General features: G+C 36.9%; 1 protein-coding gene across 8 annotated transcripts; it reads right to left on the bottom strand.

Annotated features, from left to right (window-relative positions):
- Window positions 1-426: 426 nt before the first annotated feature.
- LOC120724707 lies at window positions 427-14005 on the bottom strand. Of its 8 annotated transcripts, XR_005693977.1 has the most exons (8): window positions 12122-14005; window positions 10932-11114; window positions 10407-10485; window positions 6092-10212; window positions 4654-4834; window positions 3713-3789; window positions 2230-2338; window positions 1404-2127 (listed from the first exon to the last, which is right to left on the bottom strand). XR_005693977.1 is itself a non-coding variant. In XM_040017036.1 (7 exons), exon 7 carries the CDS (start codon window positions 2070-2072, stop codon window positions 1167-1169), a length of 906 nt encoding a protein of 301 aa, XP_039872970.1. In that variant the 5' UTR covers window positions 2073-2127; window positions 2230-2338; window positions 3713-3789; window positions 4654-10212; window positions 10407-10485; window positions 10932-11114; window positions 12122-14005; the 3' UTR covers window positions 427-1166. The 8 variants fall into 8 exon arrangements, 4 of the variants coding, with proteins under 4 accessions (XP_039872970.1, XP_039872971.1, XP_039872972.1 ...); XM_040017036.1 differs by having other exon boundaries at window positions 427-2127; window positions 4654-10212; XR_005693976.1 differs by having other exon boundaries at window positions 4654-10212.
- Between the last annotated feature and the right edge of the window lie 240 nt (window positions 14006-14245).

Genomic DNA, 14245 nt, shown 5'->3' with positions numbered 1-14245 from the left:
ACTGTTATGTAAAGCCCTGTCGGCCTCTGTTTTGTTGTTGTTATTTATTTATTTATTTTTTAATTTTTAATTTTTACTGACTTACAATAAGAAAGGCTCATTTCTGCTGTTCAATACTGAAGAAATTTAAACTTTTTAAAATCATGTGAAATTGCAAAATGCTTAGCTGTCTCTCTAATTAAGATTCTGTAACTTTGATGCACTTCACTTCAGCAGCATAAGGTAATGTTCATATGTTAATTCATGGTTTTCTTCCGTATTTGTTCTATTGCAGAATATTTTTAAGGTGATTATCTGCTATAAAAAGCCAGGCCAGGAAAATCTCCTTCGTGTTTTTTTGTGTTTTATGCTCAGTTAATTTGACAAAAAGGCATCTGCTGTGACGCTTACACCTCTGATAGTCTCACAAGTGTCAGCTTTCTCTTCATAGATATAACAATATGGATATGTACTGATAAATGATCAGAATTATAATATTTCTGACTGTCTGAGGGAAAATTTCCCTGATTCAAATTGAATCGAACCTTGTGAATTGGAATTGAGCTGATTCTAGAAATCAGTGACAATACCCAGCCCTAGTTTTAAATCCTTTATTACCAGTTTACAGACCATGAATGGAGTTCAGAGAAAACAAAAACAAAACAAACTACAGAGAAAAAGAAACCACAGTTTAGCTGAAACCTGAATAAAATAACTTATGCCAGTATACCAACACCAGAAAAACACAAATCAAAAAATCAGTCATTTAAAAACTATTTCTGTCGATGGGTTAAATAGTGAAAAGAAAAAAAACATGAGTCATAGCATTAACAAGGAGATACTCACAAAGTGATTGTCATAACCTAAGCTAACATCAAAATGCTCAGCAAACTATAACTCAAACATACATCCTGACAAAAGCAACTTGAAAACCAAGGTGTGTGTGGTCAGCAATGGATGACACAGAGGCCTCAGTCCTACAATTGAGAGAGCACTAACGAAAGAACAAAATGACCCACCTCCCCTGAGACAGAACATTACCTGATCATACCAAAACAGTTTTTTTTATTTTCTTGCAGATGTCTGACCAGGAAATATGCTGGTTCAGTATTATAACTCCTAAGAATTTGATGTGATTAAATTGATTCACATTCAATTGCAATGTGGATCTGAGAAGTTGATGAATATCAGATATCTTCTGGTTGAATTTGGGGAAAATATTTCTTATTTATGTTTTTGAACTTATCTAAAATCTTTTTGCGTAAACTCTTTGCTTTTTTTGTGTCACTTTCTTTATTTTCTTTTACTATAGTTAAATCCCTTTTTACATCATCTCTTTCCTTTATTAAATATATTAAATCTTCATCCCACCACCAGGGTTTAGGATACCTAATGGATATTCTTTGGGGTACTTTTATTTTTTCTACATCAACAATAACAAGATTATGATCACTACAGCCTGTGACAACTGACCATGGTGAGTCATAAAGCTCTGGAATATTTGTGTAGATGTGATCAATACAGTTTTCTAACCTGGTGGGACAGTTTACAACCTGTTTTAAACCACACCTTTTAGAAAAAGACTCAGCGTTGTTTCTATCTTTTTCTAAGTACCAATTCTTGTTAAAGTCACCCAGCAGGAAAATGTGTCTTTCTGTTCGGTCTTTCTCTGATATCTTGATACCTTCAAGATATTTATAATCAGATTTTTCTGATATGTAACAACATCCTATGAAAACTGGTTTGGTATGTGGCAGGTTAATGACAGCCCAGATCAGATCTATATTAGGCAGATTTGAGACAAACAGTTTCTTAATGTGTTTGCTAATGTGATCTTGAACATAGAGAGCTACACCACCCCGATCCCTTTTTCCTTTGTTTTTCTTTTTTCCATCCTTTCTGTACAACTTGTAATTATCTATTTTTAGTTCAGAGTTTCTAACAGTTATGCCTAAATGAGTTTCAGTGACAGCTAGCACGTGTATTTTATAACATTCTAAAAAGATGTGAATGTCAGGAATCTTATGTCTAAGGCTGCATATGTTCAGATGAGCCATGCGCAAGTTTTCAGTTGTGGGATCCAAATCAGCCATGTTCCTCTCCTGTTGTCAGGCCTGATTATCTGTGTTGTCCTGGTCAACGCTCAGTCTGCAAGACAAACACAGCACAGTTATTATAACAATGAACTGAAACAAGTTTACAGCTGTGGGACTTAAATTGGCCATGGCTTAAACAGACAGATAGAAGCACCGCTGAGGTCTTGGTTTGTCCTCCTGAGCAGATGATTCAGAGCTTTCCTCTTCCTCAACTGTTGATGGGCCTGATTGCTTGTGTTGTCCACTCCTGATCAATGATCAGTCTGCAACACACGCACAGCACAGTTATTACAACAAAGCACTGAAACATTGTTAGATGAATTCACGTAATCTAAATCATGATAAATCATCACCTAAGATCCGGAGAACCCAGGTGATCAAATATATATTAACTAATTGTCATCAGAAGTTTATATACACTCATCATGGGCATGAATGTCATGGTAATTTGGGGATTTTACTGACTTCTTTCATCTGTTTGATTCCAGGGTGGAATGATTGTACAGCATGGATCTTTAATGACTTGGAAAAACAATAATTGGGTGCAATGGGTACAAGTTTGAATTTATTTTGGATGTAGATCTGGGAGTAGAGCTCCCTGAACACCAAAGTTATTATAGTTAACTAAAACGAAAATATAATCTAAAACTTGATGTAAAAAAGATTATTGTTAGTAAAAGTTAGTCTGGTAAAAAAAAAAAAAAATCCAGTAAAATCATATCATATCATATCATATCATATCATATCATATTGCTGAGTAATTGATCAACTTGTTTATTAACACTGTGGATGTCTACAACACTAAGTCAACTGCTTTCAAAAGGTTTATGGTTTTTATTGTAATACGTTTACTGATTTTCCTAAAGCTGGCCTCTGACAGATGACCTCCACACAATAATAAAAGATACAAATATTAATTGAAAAGTGCAAAACTAAAACTGAAACATTTTCAAACTAAGTGAAGTGAACTAAATTAAAACCAAAAACTTGAAATGTAAAAAAAAACTAATTGGAAAATATAAAACTATTATAATGCTGCTGGATACCTTCCTTGCCCTAATGTCTGCTAAAGGTCTTCTTTTGATTTGTCAGCTTAGTTAAAGTTTGTTCTCAGCCAAACTAGTGGCTTATTTTATAATCTGACTGACAGTAAACTAACCTGAAGGTAGTGTTGATGTTCAGAGACTCTAACTTGATGCTTGCCTTTTAGGTGTGGAGCTATGGTTTTTATTGTAATACATTTACTGATTTTCCTAAAGCTGGCCTCTGACAGATGACCTCCACACAATAATAAAAGATACAAAAAAATTATTGAAAAGACTAAAACTAACACTGAGACATTTTCAAACCATCCCTCATCTCATCAGGAGCATGCCATTATGTCCGCTAAAGGTGTTCTTTTGATTTGTCCCTCATGTTTAAGTTTGTTTTGAGTCAAACTAGTAAATGGTAAATGGCCTGTATTTGTATAGCACTTTACTAGTCCGTAAGGACCCCAAAGCACTTTACACATTCAGTCATCTACCCATTCACACACACATTCACACACTGGTGATGACAAGCTACATTGTAGTCACAGCTACCCTGGGGCGCACTGAGAGTGGTTCATTTTATAATCTGACTGACAGTAAACTCACCTGAAGGTTGTGTCGATGTTCAGAAACTAACTTGAAGCTTGTCTTTTAGCTCTGGAGTTTCTATCGGTTCAGTTTACCTGGAGGTTAGAAATATTCTGGTTATTTGGAGTCACATGTGGTGTATAGATGTAAATATGTACTATGCTGTTTTGTCACAGAGGAAAGTCATTGAGAAGCAATGAAGCTGTGATGTTATCTCTGACAAAGTGTTTTGAGTTGTTGGTGATTCTTGTAGAGATAGAAATAACCCCACTTATTTAGGCTTAAATAAAATATAGAATCATAGACTGATATTATATATATTTATATATTATATATAATATATCTTGTGATGGTTTATTGTACATGTAAATGTCATTTAACAAGAGCTGAGCTGGAGTGGAAGAAAGATAAGCTTGTGGTCTCTTTTGATGCTACTAAAGACTCTTTTGTTAGCCCATAACAGTGCAATGAATGGAGAAGTAAGAATTTATTTCTGACACAGTCCTTGTCATAGAAGAAATTTAAAGTGCAATTTAACATGTGTATTTTTAATGGAGGTTTTTTACAGTTTACTTTTCTATTGTTACTTCAAAAACCAAGCAGCTAGAATCAATCACATGACAATGAGTCATCTAAATGTTCAAACAAGCTATTGAAGCACATGAACAATAACAGTGGCTACATTCCTCTGAATAGAATGCAGCCATTTGGCTTAGTTGTTCTAGCACCCCTCCTTCTGATCTCTTCATTCATCAGTACTTTCTTTTGATTTATTTGCACCTTGCATAAAGCCAGTTTCCTGTAAGGATTAATAAAGTTTTTGCAATCTGATACATGTATCAGCTCGTGCAGACGTAGAAAGACTTGTGGAAATGTGTCAAAGGGTTAAGGACATAGCTTCAGTCAACATTAGGCCAAACAGTAACCATTACATTGTGGACATGAGAATCTTCACTTACTCAGTGATGTTTGTTCTACAGGCTCTGAACTGCAGATGTGCAGGCTCCTGCTGTGTTGCTTTCTCAGACTCGTCACAGTCCCCAAAGTCGGAGATCACAGTTGAGATAGGCAGAGAGTGCTTCTGTGACTATGAGCTGGCTGGCTGGATGGATGGATGGATGGATGGATGTGTTTACCAGGCTGAAAAGCATGGAGGGTTTGGATTAAAAAGTCCATTTGTGAGAACAGAAGTTTGACACCAAAGGTAATCAATGCCAGAAAGACCACAGACATACAATCAAAGTATCAAACTCTGAACTATACAAAGTTATTATTTATCAAGAACAGTGCAGTCAACAAAAAGACTAATGTGGTACTAGGAATAATAAAATAACGCTGTGCGAGTGATAAAAAGAATAATAGTGATACAGGGAGTAATGTAAACTGAGAGTAGACATGAGCCTCAGTGAATCATGTGACTTTCAATCTACTGTTTTGCATTAAAAAATAATTTTAAAAAATCTGTTTTAAAATAAATTGCTTCTTCAGTTTTTCTTTAAAATGATGACAATTAGAGAAAAATCCAAAGAGGTTGTGTGTCTGACATTTGAACTTTAGAAGACACGAGAAGCTTTAAGAATTTTATCCTGAAATGGTGCCAAAGAGATCGGTTGTCCTCGCTCTGTGTTATTTCTGAATCTGCTACAGGGCATCTTTATATATTCTATCAACTGACTGCAAGGTGATGACACCACTGCTGATATGATGGCAAAATGCAGTTTATCAGGTTTACATATAACAAACTGATGTGCAAACACCTCCCAAAAAGGAAAGGTATGTCTGACGTTCAAACTTTAGAAAACACGACAGACTTCGAGAACATGCCGCCCTAGTATGACACAACAATCTGCCTTACTCAACACTTTGTTATGTACAGCAATTTGCACCACGCACATATTTGCCTACAGTATTACACTGCGTAACTGAGCAGATTGCTGTGTCATACTAGGGCATCATGTTCTCGAAGCCTCTCTTGTTTTCTAAAGCTTGAACACCAGACGTACCTTTTCCTTTCCATGGCACAGATTTGTGCAATGACACAAAACTAAATTCTAAATGTATCCAAATAACCATTTCTTCTTCACTCATCCAGTCATTGACAAGCGAGATAAAAAAAACTAAACTACATTTGATTAGAAGGATTTAAAGGCCCAACAGCCCCAAAAGCTGTTCATTACAACATGTAAGGTACCAAGATTTACAAAAGGTATACTGATGCCTTTGATAGCTTTGATACTCTGTTCATGATGAAGCTTTCAGGCAACAACATGATTCTGATTTCAGGACTTTTACTTCTATAAATGTTCTCACACTGAATGATTACAATCCAACACTTCTTCACAGTCAAAAATCAGTAATTCTACTTATAAAACAAATGTTTTGATAGTTTTGACTCACCAGTCGAATTAACTTCACCTAAAAATGGCACAAAGGAGATTGGACGTCCTGTCTTGGGTGCGTCTGTATTGTATCTGACTCAACTACACGGCATCTTTATGTAGTTTGTCAGGTTTACATATGACGTAGTTTGACGTACAAACGCCTCCCAAATTGAAAAGTGTGTCTGACGTTTGAGCTTTAGAAGACACAAGAAGCTTCGAGAACATGGCACCAAGAATCAGAGTATTTCCAAGTCCAAAATCAATACATCTACACAGAAATAAAACAAATATTTTGCCTTTTCATGAGTCTTCACCTGTTGAACAAAATTTACCTAAAAATGGTGTGAAGGAGATAGGATGTCGTGGCTCAGGTAAGTCTGTGTTGTATCTGACTCAGTCATGTCAGTGTTGTTAAAATGGCAGAAAACAATACAGAAAGACATACTGGGGAGAGTGGGGTGAGTTGTGTCAGTTTTTAACTTAAAGTGACTTTAATGGGAGGCCATGACAGTAATGCTCCCAACTAAAATATATAAATATATATCAGGATGTCGTGCATCCCTGGGAACAATCACTTTGGATTTGAAATATAGTTTTTAAGAAATATTGCTTTCTGAAAAAAGTGGTCTTGTGGCACAACTTGCCCCCAGTGTGTAAGTTGTGCCTTTGGAGAGAATACACTGGGTTAATTGTGCCACTGATTATTAAAGCAAAACAGTATATTTTTAAATCAGAAACTGTAATGCTATATAAAAGCTAGACAAATTTAACACCAAACTACTCATCCAAGGTTTATTTAAAGTTATTTTACAACGTCAAACGTCAAAGACCAATTTTATACAAGCCAGTTCTGCCACACGAGCACATTAAAAGTCCCTTTTCTTAAACAAGGCCTAGCACCGCATGAACTTGTTGATTTTCCCCACTGCTCCCTTCTGGCTGTACCACCAAGTTTTGTGGTGTGGGTAGTTATTTCTTTATGTGCATCTTCTCTTGGGATGTCGCTGTCATCATTTTCTTTGAGAGTGAAGATGGGCTTTCCATTCATAGGCCTATTACGACTTCACCTTAAAAACTTTGCACCAGTGTCAGCACCATCAACCTTCTCAACCAATCCAACGTAGCTGTAGGATTTGGTTTTGCCTGCAAACTTCACAAAGATAATCACAGTTACTTTCAGATTTACATATGTCAAGCTATACGCTCTAATTGAGTACTCAACTTTGCTTCTCTGTGAACTATCAGCATTTTTATAACTGATAATTAGCATTTCCTGGGGAAATAATTATTAATGTTCTGTATTACTTTTTCTTAATAAATGCACACTTAACCCAACCTGCTTTTGCACCTGATATCCCTGCTAGCTGGATCAAAATGTCATTTCGTTGTGCATATTCAAATACCATGAACTAAAAACCAAATATTCCTAATACTTCTCTGTTTTAAAATTCTGAGCCATTGTTGGATGCGTGGATGATGTTAAGTTCTAGAAGAATACAACTCGTGTAATCATTGGACAAGTTTTAAATACTTTATTGCCAGTTTACAGACCATGAATGGAGTTCAGAGAAAACAAAAAAACAAAACAAAACTACAGAGAAAAAGAAACCACAGTTTAGCTGAAACCTGAAAAAAATAACTTTTACAAACCCAAGTATGCCAACACCAGAAAAACAGAAAATAAAAATTCACTCATTTACAAACTATTTGTGTTGATGGGTTAAATAGTGAAAAAGCAAAACAAAACACAAAAACATGAGTCATAGCATGAACAAGGAGACACTCACAGAGTGATTGTCATAACCTAAGCTAACATCAAAATGCTCAGCAAACCATAACTCAAACATAAATCCTAGCAAAAGCAACTTGAAAACCAAGGTGTGTGTGGTCAGCAATGGATGGTACATCGGCGTCAGTCCTATTATTGAGAGAGCACTAATGAAAGAACAAAATTACCCACCTCTCCTGAGACAGAACATTACCTGATCATACCAAAGCAATTTTTTTTTAATTTTCTTGCGGATGTCTGACCAGGAAATATGCTCGTTCTGTATTACAACTTCTAAAAATTGGATGTGAAAAAATTGATTCACATTCAAGTGCAGCGTTGATCTGAGGAGTTGATGAATATCAATTACCCCCTGGATAAATTTGGCCACCTTGTTTTGTTTTATCCAGTGACTCAGGGCTTGTGATTCATTTCTCCACATATTCTGTAACTCCTCATGGGTATAAGCTCAGTGATGTATTATGAAGTAACTGCCTTCCATAACAACTGAAGATATGATTAAAAAGGTGTTTCAGGTCATTTGTACAGTATAAACAGAGAACAGGAAGTAAGCCAGGCAACTTCCTTGTGGAAGCCCACAGTCTTTTCTCCAGTGAGAAGGGCAGCTGTTGTAGTACACTTTCTGTCTTCTGTCAGAGAGAAAGCTTTTCATCATAGTAACAGCCCTTTTTGAGAAATTATTCAATTTTAAATTGTCAATCAGCTGTTTGGGACTGATTGTGTCAAGGAAGGAATTTAATCCTTCCTCGAATTCAGCTCCTTCTGCACCATTGTTAGATTCTGTAGGCAAGTCTTGTGTCATTTCGTGAAGAGTTTTTTGATGCTGAGCAAACAGTTTATTGTTAGTAAAGTGCTCCGTCATCTGCTCCACCAGAATTTTCTCCAGGATCTGACTTAAAACAGGAAGGACATGTTTTGGCCTGAAATCAGCGTTTCTGCTCTGTGAAGCTAGTAATATTTTGGAATTCTTCCACTGAGATGGAAACTCACCACAGGCAATGCAACGGTTCATAATGTGGCGTATGGGAGCAGAGATGTACCGAGCAGTAACTTTTAGCAGTCTAGCATCTATTTCATCTGTACCAGGAGTCAAAGACCCCGGGAATGACTTTAACAAATCTTTAATTTTGCTGTTGTTAACTGTCACAAAAGTGAGTTCAGATCCCTGAAACAATGGCAAAGGCAGGGGTTCACAACTAAAACGTGGAGATTCATCAGTATAATACTGATAAAACACATCAAACATGTTTGTTGGAACCTCAGGGACCTCCTCAGATTCAGGAGAAAAACGTTCCTTCTTTATTTCTTTGAACTTCTTTAAAATCTTTGTCTTCATACGCTTTGCTTTTCTTGTGGAGTGAGAAGCAAGTTCTCTATCTCTAAACTGTATTGAACTTATTATGTCTGCAGACCACCACCACGGTTTAGGATGATCTGTCTTTAATGGAGCATGCTTGTTTGCTATTGCCATAAAGATTTCAATAAACCTGGATAAAGCCTTCTCAGGTTTTTCTTCTTTCATTACCTCACTCCATGATGTTCTCTTAATTTCCTGAATGAAACTGTTTTTATCAAACTTAGTGTATGACCTCTGAATGCTTATTCTTTGGGGTACTTTTATTTTTTCTACATCAACAATAACAAGATTATGATCACTACAGCCTGTGACAACTGACCATGGTGAGTCATAAAGCTCTGGAATATTTGTGTAGATGTGATCAATACAGTTTTCTAACCTGGTGGGACAGTTTACAACCTGTTTTAAACCACACCTTTTAGAAAAAGACTCAATGTTGTTTCTATCTTTTTCTAAGTACCAATTCTTGTTAAAGTCACCCAGCAGGAAAATGTGTCTTCCTGTTTGGTCTGTCTCTGATATCTCCATACGTTCAAGATACTTAAAATTGGATTTTTTTGATATATAACAACATCCGATTAAAACTGGTTTGGTATGTGGCAGGTAAATGTCAGCCCAGATCATTTCTATATTAGGCAGATCTGAGAAAAGCAGTTCCTTAACTGGAATGTGATCTTGAACATAGAGAGCTACACCACCTCGATACCAGTTATTATTATTATGTTTTCTATCGCATCTGTACAACTTGTAATTGTCTATTTTTAGTTCAGAGTCTTTAATTTTTGTGCCTAAATGAGTTTCAGTGAGAGCTAGCACATGTATTTCATAATGTGTTAAAAAGAGGTGAACGTCAGGAATCTTATTTCTAAGACTGCGTATGTTCAGATGAGCTATACGCAAGTTTTCAGTTGTGTGATCTAAATTAGCCATGGTGACGTTCCTCTGCTGTTGTTAGGCCTGATTATCTGTGTTGTCCTGGTCAATGCTCAGTCTGCAGTACAAACACAGTACAGTTATTACAACAATGCGCTGAAACATTGTTAGATGAGTGCTGAGCTAAATCATCATGTAAGATATGGAGAACCCAGGTGATCAAACATATGTTAACTCGTTGTCAGCTTAGTTAAAGTTTGTTCTCAGTCAAACTAGTGGCTTATTTTATAATCTGACTGACAGTAAACTAACCTGAAGGTACTGTTGATGTTCAGAGACTCTAACTTGATGCTTGCCTTTTAGCTGTGGAGCTTCCGTGGGTTCGGTTCAACTGGAGGGTAGAAACATTTTGGTTATTTGGAGTTACATGTGGTGTATACATGAATACATGTTAAAAAATCTTGTGTCTTTTTGTTAGATTGTTTTTTTACAGCTTACTTTTCAATTGTAACAACAGGAAATGAGCAGCTAGAATCAATGACATGACAATGAGTCATCTAAACGTTCAAGCGAGCCATTGAAAGCGCATGAACAATAGTAATGGCTTTGGCTTAGTTGTTCTTGCACCCCTCCCTCTGATCTATTCATTCATCAGTACTTTCTTTTTATTTACTTGCACCTTGCATAAGGTTTCCTGTAAGGTTCAATAACATTTTTGGAACATTTATTAGCTCATGCAGACGGAGAAAGACTTGTGGAAATGTGTCATTGGGTTAATGATGTAGCTTCAGTATACATTAGGCATACATTAGGCATACATTGGGAACCTTTACTTACTCAGTGATGTTTCTTCTACATGTTCTGAATTGCAGATGCGCAGGTCTCTGCTGTGTTGCTTTCTCAGCCTCTTCACAGTTCTCAAAGTCAAAGAGCGCATTTGGGATAGTGACAGAGTGCTCCTGTGACTCTGAACTGGATGGATGGATGGATGTGTTTCCCAAGCCGAAATGTATTGAGGATCTGGATTAAAAAGTAAATTTGTGAAAACAGAAGAGTGAAACCAAACGTAAACAATGCCAGAAAGACCACAGATATAAAATCAAAGTATCTATCTCTGAAAGGTGCAAAAGTATTATTTATTAAAAACAGTGCAGTCAACAATAAGACTAATGTGGTGTAAGAGTAATAACGCTGTAAGAGTAACATAAACTGAGAGTAGAAATGAGCATCAGTGAATTATGTGACTTTTGTGATTTATGTGACTGTTTTACATGTAAATACTACAAAAATATTTTATTCTAAAAAATATATTTTTTTTTAGAATAAATGGCTTCTTCAGTTTGAAGACTTTTGAAGGCATGAAAAGATTCAGCAATTTTACCCTAAAATGGTGCCAAAGATATTGGACATCGTCACTGTGTGTTATTTCTGAATCTGCGATGGTCCATCTTTATATATTCTATCACCTGACAGCAAGCTGACGACGCCAATGCTGTTAAGATGGCAGGATGCAGTTGATCAGGTTTACATACAACACACCCATGTACAAACACCTCCCAAAAGGAAACTTATGTCTGATGTTCAAGCTTTAGAAAACATGAGAAGCTTCGACAACATGGCCCATTAGTATGACACAGCATTACTCAGTGTTACACACAGTGCACAGATTTATAGCACAAAACTAAATTCTGAATTTATCCAAATAACTTTTTCTTCTTCACTCATCCAACCATCGACCAAGCTACAAAAAAAACTAAGCTACAAGGATTTAAAGGCCTGACAGCCCCAAAAGCTGTTCATTTCAACATGTAGGGTAGCAAGATTTACAAAAGGTATACTGACGCCTTTGATACCTTTGATAATCTGCTCATGATGAAGCTCTTAGTCAGGCAACAACATGATTCTGATTTCAGGACTTTTACTTCTATAAATATTCTCACACTGAGTTATTACAATCCAATACTTTTTCAAAATTCAAAATCAGTAATTCTACTTTTAAAACAGATGTTTTGATAGGTTTGACTCACCGGTTGAATGAACTTCACCTAAAAATGGCACAAAGGAGATTGGGTGTCCTGGTTCAGGTGCGACTGTGTTGTATCTGACTCAACCACAGGGCATCTTTATATATCAGCTGATGACGCCAATGCTGTCATGGTGGCAGAATGCTGTTTATCAGGTTTACATACGACACACTGATGTGCAAAACAGCTTCGAAATGAAAAAGTGTGTCTGATGTTCAACACTAAGAGTGAATTTCAACCATTAAAATATTTTCTTTACTGAGATTTACAGAAAACCAATATGTATTCAGACATTAAGGCTAGAACAGAAAAGTGAAAGTATGCAAACTTGTCTTTTTGTTGACGTTTGGTTGTGAGATGAATGTGATCAGACAGCCACACAACGGGTAGATTGACCACTATTACTGGATGCCATTTCTACGTATCTGCATGTAAATGGTGTTTCTGTTCCAGTGTGTTGCATGCTGACCCCATCAGTTATTGTTCACACATACTTGGATGGCACTGTGCAGCAATTTGGGTGAGGACTCCTGTCACATGTTATGTCACAGCAGGTACAACTAAAAGACTAAATATAGACCCATACTTTGACTCTGTGTGTACTTGAAGACAATCTGCCTTGAGCTCTGTCCTCTGAAGCACATTTGTGGATATTGAAGTAACTTCAGGTCCATTTATGGCAGTACATCACCGTGGTAATTTATACTCCACATCTGGAGGAGACAGTGCTCCAGTTAAGAAATCAATAAGTTGAGATCAACAACTCCTAAAACATTCACATAAAAAACGACACATGACCCAGATTTGTCCTTTTTTCTCACTTTATTCTTTTGCTGTTATCCTTGTGGTAAGAAACAAGCAGCCACTTACAGATTCAACACGTTCACTTCCCAACACAATGAGAATCTACAAACACGCACAGCCACTGAGCCGCCACAGCGCCTTCAGGACAACAAAACCACCCAACAGTAAAACAACGCCGTTGTCGTAGGTAATTGTAGAAAAACAGCACCAGTTTGTGTGAAGCTGCGGTGATCGGGGGGAGCTTCACTCCTCCTCCTCACCTGTTCATGTGGTGCTCTTCATGCATGGGTGTCGGTGTGGCACAGGTGATTCACGTTGGCACATTTGAACAGGAATAGAAAAACAAACATCCTAAATATATAGAGTGCACGGACAACAAGACGTGATCATGTATAAATATAATACTGGTAGGCAGGAATGAGAGGATCAGTAGTGGTTTATCGTCAGCCTGTGCAGCTCAATCGTCCTGCTCTGTGGAGACTCACTGCTCTGGAAACATCTCGCTGTATGTTCCTACAGCTGGTCCACGACGTGCCTCTCAGTCTCAGCAACACTCTTTGATTTCTGCTCACTCTGAGGTCTCAGGTATTTGGTGTGTGTTCAGACTGCAGTGTGAAAAGTGTGCAAAGGCTCATTAGTATGCACAGAAAATATTCAGTGAGCTGACAAACAACATAATCCAAAATATGCCCTTTACTTGTTTGCCTCAAAGAGTCACAACGGTAGCTTTTCTTGTACCTGACGTTTCTCACTAAGAAGCTGCCCTTACTATCATTTTTCCTGCTATTAACGTATCCTTTATTATTACTGTGTACTACAGAGCGTCTGTGCTGGAGCTCACGGTCTAATAAAAACAGAAAGTCAGAGTCAGAGCCACAGAAAGCATCCTGCTGCTCTAACAGAGCCTTAAATGCATGAAAATAGACTCAAGTTTGAGTCATGTTCAGACGCTGGTTTAATCATTTATTTGAACCTGCGACCCAGAGAGCAATAAGAGTCGCAGAAAGGCTGTAGGATGTACTGACGGACTCATGTTTACGGGACATAAATAGAGAGTAATTGCAGCTTTGTAAGTCAAGCATTACATCCATGAGTAAATGAGTATTTTTACGTTTTTTAAATTTTTTTTTTTAAAATTTTTAAGTATTTATTGTCATTGTCAGAGAACAATGAAATTGCGTTTGGGGCTTCCGTACAACCCGTAAATAAAATAATGAAGAAAATAATAAATACCCCTTAAAACCCAAGTGTAAATATTTAACCCAGTGTGACTCCAGTGCAATAAGACAATCCTTAGCAACAACATGAGAACATGACAAGTAA

This window comes from Simochromis diagramma, unplaced genomic scaffold (genome assembly GCF_900408965.1).
Source record: "Simochromis diagramma unplaced genomic scaffold, fSimDia1.1 OVJJ01000802.1, whole genome shotgun sequence".
In the NCBI taxonomy this organism is placed as follows: domain Eukaryota; kingdom Metazoa; phylum Chordata; class Actinopteri; order Cichliformes; family Cichlidae; genus Simochromis; species Simochromis diagramma.
Note: the sequence above shows the minus strand (reverse complement) of the source record. Positions and strands in the feature narration are given on the sequence as shown.